The following is a 7,964-nucleotide window of genomic DNA, read 5'->3' as shown; positions in this document are numbered from 1 at the left end:
GAGAGAGAGAGAGAGAGAGAGAGAGAGAGAGAGAGAGGGAGCGAGCGAGCGAGAGGGAGAGGGAGCGAGCGAGAGGGAGCGAGCGAGAGAGAGAGAGAGGGGGAGAGAGAGAGGGAGCGAGGGAGCGAGAGAGAGAGAGAGAGAGAGAGAGAGAGAGAGAGAGAGAGAGAGAGAGAGAGAGAGAGAGAGAGAGAGAGAGAGAGGGAGAGGGAGCGAGCGAGAGGGAGCGAGCGAGAGAGAGAGAGAGGGGGAGAGAGAGAGGGAGCGAGGGAGCGAGAGAGAGAGGGGGAGAGAGAGAGAGGGAGAGAGAGAGACGGACGGGGAGAGAGAGAGAGAGAGAGAGAGAGACGGACAAGAGAGAGAGAGAGAGAGAGAGAGAGGAGAGAGAGAGAGACGGACAAGAGAGAGGAAAGAGAGAGAGACGGACGAGAGAGAGAGAGAGACAGGAGAGAGACAGGAGAGAGAGAGAGAGAGGAGAGAGAGACGGACGGGGAGAGAGAGAGAGAGAGAGAGAGAGAGAGAGAGAGGAAAGAGAGAGAGAGAGAGAGAGAGACGGACGGGGAGAGAGAGAGAGAGAGAGAGAGAGAGACAGAGAGAGAGAGAGAGAGGAGAGAGAGAGAGACGGACAAGAGAGAGGAAAGAGAGAGAGACGGACGAGAGAGAGAGAGAGACAGGAGAGAGACAGGAGAGAGAGAGAGAGAGGAGAGAGAGACGGACGGGGAGAGAGAGAGACGGACGGGGAGAGAGAGAGAGAGAGAGAGAGAGAGAGAGAGAGAGAGAGACGGGGAGAGAGAGAGAGAGAGACGGGGAGAGAGAGAGAGAGAGAGAGAGGAGAGAGAGACGGACGGGGAGAGAGAGAGAGAGAGAGAGAGAGAGAGAGAGAGAGAGAGAGAGAGAGAGAGAGAGAGAGAGAGAGAGAGAGAGAGAGAGAGAGAGAGAGACGGACAAGAGAGAGAGAGAGAGAGAGAGAGAGAGACGGACAAGAGAGAGAGAGAGAGAGAGAGAGAGGAGAGAGAGACGGACGGGGAGAGAGAGAGAGACAGACAGGAGAGAGACAGAGAGAGAGAGAGAGAGAGACAGACCGACCGACCGAGAGAGACAGAGATAGACCGACCGACAGAGAGAGACAGAGAGAGGAAAGAGAGAGAGACGGACAAGAGAGAGGAAAGAGAGAGAGACGGACGCAGAGAGAGAGAGAGAGAGAGACGGACGAGAGAGAGAGAGAGACAGGAGAGAGACAGGAGAGAGAGAGAGAGAGGAGAGAGAGACGGACGGGGAGAGAGAGAGAGAGAGAGAGAGAGAGAGAGAGAGAGAGAGAGAGAGAGACGGACAAGAGAGAGAGAGAGAGAGAGAGAGGAGAGAGAGACGGACGGGGAGAGAGAGAGAGACAGACAGGAGAGAGACAGAGAGACAGAGAGAGAGAGAGAGAGAGAGACAGACCGACCGACCGAGAGAGACAGAGATAGACCGACCGACAGAGAGAGACAGAGAGAGGAAAGAGAGAGAGACGGACAAGAGAGAGGAAAGAGAGAGAGACGGACGCAGAGAGAGAGAGAGACGGACGAGAGACAGGAGAGAGAGAGAGAGAGGAGAGAGAGACGGACGGGGAGAGAGAGAGAGAGAGAGAGAGAGAGAGAGAGAGAGAGAGAGAGAGAGAGAGAGAGAGAGAGAGAGAGAGAGAGAGAGAGAGAGAGAGAGACGGACAAGAGAGAGAGAGAGAGAGAGAGAGGAGAGAGAGACGGACGGGGAGAGAGAGAGAGACAGACAGGAGAGAGACAGAGAGACAGAGAGAGAGAGAGAGAGAGAGAGAGAGAGAGAGAGAGAGAGAGAGAGAGACGGACGAGAGAGAGAGAGAGAGACGGACGAGAGAGAGAGAGAGAGACGGGGAGAGAGAGAGAGAGAGAGAGAGAGAGAGAGAGAGAGAGAGAGAGAGAGAGAGAGAGAGAGAGAGAGAGAGAGAGAGAGAGAGAGAGAGAGAGAGAGAGAGAGAGAGGGAGCGAGCGAGCGAGAGGGAGAGAGAGATGGACGGAGAGAGAGAGGAAGAGAGAGATGGACGGAGAGAGGAGAGAGAGCCGGACGGAGAGAGAGAGAGAGAGAGAAGAGATCCGGACGGAGAGAGAGAGAGAGAGAGAAGAGATCCGGACGGAGAGAGAGAGAGAGAGAGAAGAGATCCGGACGGAGAGAGAGAGAGAGAGAGAGAGAGAGAGAGAGAGAGAGAGAGAGAGAGAGAGAGAGAGAGAGAGAGAGAGAGAGAGAGAAGAGATCCGGACGGACGGAGAGAGAGAGAGAGAGAGAGAGAGAGAGAGAGAGAGAGAGAGAGAGAGAGAGAGAGAGAGAGAGAGAGAGAGAGAGAGAGAGAGAGAGAGAGAGAGAGAGAGACGGACGGGGAGAGAGAGGAGAAGAGAGAGATGGACGGAGAGAGAGAGGAAGAGAGAGATGGACGGAGAGAGAGAGGAAGAGAGAGATGGACGAGAGAGAGAGAGAGAGAGATGGACGAGAGAGAGACGAGAGAGAGAGAGAGAGAGAGAGAGAGAGAGAGGAGAGAGAGAGAGAGAGAGAGAGAGAGAGAGAGAGAGAGAGTGTCATTGTAAAACAACAACAACAACAACAACAACAAGCTCTGGAAATGACAGCAAGGACAAACAAAAAGAAAAGCAACATACACAAGGTTTTAAAACTGCAGCATTAAGACAGCACAACTATGATGCTAACTCATTTCATTTTTAAGCCACTTTTCTTCAGATTTTGCTCAGCAAAGCCAACAACACGGCCAAAAGTAATGAAGCGTTTCAACTACGAACACAGTTACTGCGACGGAGAAAAGCTCCTGAGGCCTACGCAAGAACAATGCCCTTAAACTAACCTTGGTCCAGGACATATCTCACGATGTTCCCCCTCACTCCATACTCCGGCACCGTGCACGGATCCGGGTCAGAGTCCGCTCGTGCTCGATCAGTCTTTTTAAAGATTCTCCACAACAGCGAGGGCACAGAACCACGTCTCGACGGCCTGGGTCGACTCGAAAGCCCCAGTGAACTTAAAACCAGTCTCTCCTGAACTTGCACGTCCTCTGTGCTGACAAGCTCAAAGGCGCAAACAAACAAGATCAAGAAAAACCTAAAAATCGCCATAATGGTGGACGGTAACGGGTCTGAACGCTCTTTTCTCAGTACGCTGTTTAAAAAAGCGACCCTGCGCGAGGAGCGACTTTTGATTGGTGGGGAGGCAGAAGGCGCGACAAATAGATGTGCGCGAAATCGAATTGATATGCAAAATAGGTGTCTTTGAAGTGCGCGTGGGTTTTGGATAGGTGTGAACAGAGATAAAAATTCTGTTTACTCTTTCACCTCAAGTTTGGTATAGAGGGAATATACACAGGCCTGCACGTCAATTAGCTTCTCAGTTTAAACTCTGCTCCACTGAGACCAATAAGCATTAGTATCATGGCTACGTTAAGGTTATGCTAGCTTAATGGGGCAGTTTTTGAAACCTTGGGTCTGATGCTATGATGCATTTGATATTGAGAAGAAAACTGGTGTTTACTACAAACCTCTTATCCTTTTCCTCATGTCCACATAAAGCATCCTTCTGGGGCATAAAGAAACAATGTTTTTCATCAAACACATTCCACGAGCCAATGCTAAAAGCACTGACAAGACACAACAGATTGATCCATCAGTGTGCTCCTGATAACAGTTTCTTGGCTGAACTCTCTGCCTACATTCCACTTCTCGAACAGCACTAATGTGAAAAATAGAGACCAATGAGTTGTGAACAGGCCCTGAAGAGTGGGCAAAGCTTAAAAGTTTGGGTTCAGTTGTTTGACTTGATATTTAGAAACCATGTAATGTGAATGAAGAGACTCGTGTTTGTGAATGTTTTGGCTCTGTCTTGCCTCTATTATGCATTAAAATGCAATTTCCACCTGACCTCTTCACACATCCGTATTATCCTTATCAGTTTACAGACCTGAAAAGTTACCAAAAGGATGTCCAAAGCTGTTCCAATATGACAAAGAAGTGACTTGCAAGATGCTAATATACTCCTGTTGTGTGTGGTTTTACACTGATATCATTATGACATGGAGCACAATAGTCTCTGCAGACAAGACAGGAGTGAAATATGGACAATTTTAAACAAGATACCATTATTTGTCACAATCACACTTTGTGCTCCAAGTTTACTCATCAGCTCACATTAGATAGAGTTTCAAACACAGAGGCCACAAAAAAGTTGTGGTCCACATCCAGGGACACAATGAATAATGCTTGTAAAAAATGAGTGGGCCTTAGTCATGGCCGAGTCACCGTCATGATGTTTTCCAAGCCTTGTGTTTCACTTCATAGGATAATTTATTCAGTGCTACGGTGGATTTGTCTATATCATGCTACAAAAAGCCCCCTCTTTTTAATGTGTACGTAATGACTGTGTTCTGAAAACACTGTGAAATTATCCTGGAGCACGGTGCAGTGTTAGACACTACTGAACTATTAAAGCCTTCACCATTTACCCGTTCAGACTATCATTTCAGGTCATTTGTGTGATCTAGTGTGATACTGAAGAACACTGTTGCTCTACATATTTTATTTAGTATGGAGATATATAGTATACTCTTAAATATAAAAGTTTCTAAACACTGTGAAAAATGGTTCTAGCTAAATAAATAAATAAATATAAAACTACATGTGGAAACAAATTTGTTTTCTTCCATTAGAATTTTTTGAATGAGGCAATGCAATGGAAAAAATGGTAGTTTAGATGAACAAAAGCAATATTTTACATCAATTCAAATCAGTTTAAACATTTACTTTGTTGCAATTTAGCAATAAGCTGTTTGTTGTTGGTCATTGATTGCAGCTACTAAAGTACAAGCCTAGAGTAGCAAACTACCAATATTTAGTACTACTTCTTCACTACCGATATTTAGTACTACTTCTTCACTACCGATATTTAGTACTACTTCTTCACTACCGATATTTAGTATTGCCCAACTAATGACTGAAACAACTCAAGCTCAAGTAAACAAACATCACTCAATCACATCACTGCTGCCTTCTAGTGTAATGATGGGCATTGCTGTTCATTTCAGCATGTCAGATCAATTGGCTCAGCTCACCAATAAGCCCTTTTGGCTTCCAAACGGCTCTTCTTTTAGTAGTGCTGATATTTTTTGTTTCTAATGAAAGTAAAATTAGCAATATCATTTATAATTTTCAATAAAACCTTTGAATACTTAATACTTTTTCTTTTGCTATACTTTTATACAATACTAATACTTTTGCTATGTGGGTAATGAACTAAAATGAACGAAATTGCATTGTATTTGTTACTTTAAAAGTTAAATAAGTCTTGATAAGTATTGATATGAAGTTGTATTTTATGAATTTTGAGAGGCAGGGACCACAACATAGGCAGTCAGGTTGTTCTAGCAATTTGCTATATCCATCAAACAGCCATATTGTGCATGCATATGTCGAGTTACAAGTATAACTTGTTTTGCTAACATTTCACTGTGTTTTTATGTTGATTCAGCTCTACTTTATGTGTATTATGTAGATTCAGCCTAAAGAGCAAATTCATTTGTGAACTTTAAATCACTTCTCTAAAGATACTACAGCACCATCAGGCCTAGGCTACTGACTTAGAAGTCATTAGGGAAATGGCATATGTTTGATTCCTTAAGATATTTGGCAAATTGGTCATGGTCATGTACTAGTAGCATACATTGGAAAAGAATCTTCTAATTGGTGACAGATTCACTGTCAAATCAAGACTAGAGATAAGTATTGTGGATTCTGGCCGAACACTTCACCTGCATTCATACAAAGACTAAATATCGAACACTTCACATTTGTCTTTTTAAATGAGTGCACAAATGTATTTTTTTCCAGTTTTTAATATTTTGAATGCATGCATGTATAAGCTATAAATACACTACAAAATGCACCAAAACTTTTAGCAAACGAAGCTTGATATCACGTGATAATGGAATACGCATCCTGTGCTCTCAGCGTCTGTCGCCCTCACCAGTACTTCACTCAATTACAGAGTAGAGGCATGCTAGACATTACATCAATGGCACAAACAATCATCTAGTGTCTGCTCCCTCAAAGCAGGGTCAGCTGTGGAGGTGGATTAGGAAGATAGCAATCTTGATCACCACTGAGACACACCAGCAGAGCAGAATAATGTGGAATTCAGCTTAAGCAGATTTAGCATTGCTGTGAAACATAATGGTATGAATGTGGCAGGACTGTTATAAACTGCTCTTTAGAGACGACTACTAAAGCTTTCTAGGTGTCCAGCACTGGGACATGAGTTCACTAACACAGTCTACTTGAGCATCATAACAAAGAGAGGTGAGGAGGGCAAAAGGAGTAACTGAAACTCTCATTTGGAGAGCCCCTAAGATGCCATTCATAGGTTCAGGAGTCGTATTTCCATGCCAGCAATGACATGATAAGTGTTTAAAGGGGATTTTTCAACAGGATTCATGAATATCCAGATAGACGGATCATTTATATGTTAATACTGTTTCATTATGTAAAGTCCTTTGTCACTTGATATGCTGACTATATAACATGGACAGACACCCTTCAGGGTACATCTCAGTAACTTTAGTCAGTTAACATAATTGTATCACAATCCATTGAACGTACATTGTCTAAGTTGTATTGGCTTCACACACCCCGTCTCGACTCCAGGTTTTCTATTTAATATTTTATGTTCTGTTTTAAAGCATTAGTTTATGAAAAGGTACAAATATGTACTTTTCCACTAAAAAAAAAAAAAAAAAAAACTTATTCAAGGTACACAAATGGACCTTCAAACTGGACGTTTACATTGTTTGTACCTTTAAAAAATGAAAAATGTACCTGCACAGAACTTTTATTTCAGTTCAGTCTTCAGTACCTTAGCTCAGAAAAAAAAGTTTCCTAATATTATATTAGGTAGTACTATATCTGTTCTGTTGTTGGTCTATGCATGGAATGTGTGGCTGTGTTTTTCCTAATAGGGCTATCTTTGGCTCAGATTTTTAAATGTTTCCTGCTACGCTCTGTTTGCCCATGGAAAACTCCGAAATCCACATTGTTTATGAAAGGAAACAATTATCACTTAGATCTACATACTGTCCAACGATCTACTGAAAGTCAGCAGTATCTGAGGCCAAAAGACTTAATGAAACATGTCTTTGAGTTTTTTGTAGTCCTGGAGAGCTGTACTTAGTTAACAATGTTACGGCTGAACCTCATCAATCATACTTTATGACTGGAACATGGCTTTTCATTAGAATTCATTATTCATTACTCTGTTTTCAGAAGCTTGGGATCCTCAAAAAGACATGTTTAACAAATGGCATGCTCCAGTGAATCCTGTCTTTGGTCTTACAAACTTTAGGACGCACTCTTCTAAAGAGAAGGGCCATATACTAACAGGTGTGTTACCAAAGGAACTTATCCAAAAGGATAATTTTCTAAGATAAATATTTGAATGTCTGTTAAATATATGAATGTATACATTTAAGTCGATTTAAGAAGCCAATGCAAAGAAAAGTTAAGCCATGACCATTAAAAAGAATTCCACTTTCACTGTCTTTTTCTCTTCTTTAGTATTTGTTTAATTCTGGAACGGTGCTTCTTGTGTTTAGGTCTTGTGTTTAGGTCACCAGAGACTGATGCAAGATGCAAAGAAAAGCAAGAGTGAGGAAAACAATATGAAATTGAAACCTGCTGCCTTTTCAAACATAAGCAACCCTGTTCTTCAGAACTGAGCAATAAGTCTTCTGCCTGTAGCTCAGTAGTAAGAGAGGAATGGCATGCCCAAAGCTGAAAGAGAAGGCTGGACAAGCCATCTATATTTCACCACGTTGGCTTAGCCACTGGACCTAAGCCGCAACTGTCAATGCATGTGTCATCGATCTCTGTGGCTTGTGCTCTGACTTACCAGTGGAATTTTGTGGATTT

At 43.4% G+C, this 7,964-nt stretch overlaps 1 protein-coding gene across 1 annotated transcript in view; it reads right to left on the bottom strand.

Moving 5' to 3' along the window:
- gdf3 (growth differentiation factor 3) overlaps positions 1–3,164 on the bottom strand; it is a 4,789-nt gene extending 1,625 nt beyond the window's left edge. The window contains exon 1 of the mRNA XM_017686952.1: positions 2,864–3,164. Within this exon, the coding sequence (XP_017542441.1) occupies positions 2,864–3,131 (268 nt within the window). The 5' untranslated portion in view covers positions 3,132–3,164. The remainder of the gene's footprint in view (positions 1–2,863) is intronic.
- Between the last annotated feature and the right edge of the window lie 4,800 nt (positions 3,165–7,964).

This window comes from Pygocentrus nattereri, chromosome 10 (assembly GCF_015220715.1).
Source record: "Pygocentrus nattereri isolate fPygNat1 chromosome 10, fPygNat1.pri, whole genome shotgun sequence".
Lineage (NCBI taxonomy): Eukaryota > Metazoa > Chordata > Actinopteri > Characiformes > Serrasalmidae > Pygocentrus > Pygocentrus nattereri.
Note: the sequence above shows the minus strand (reverse complement) of the source record. Positions and strands in the feature narration are given on the sequence as shown.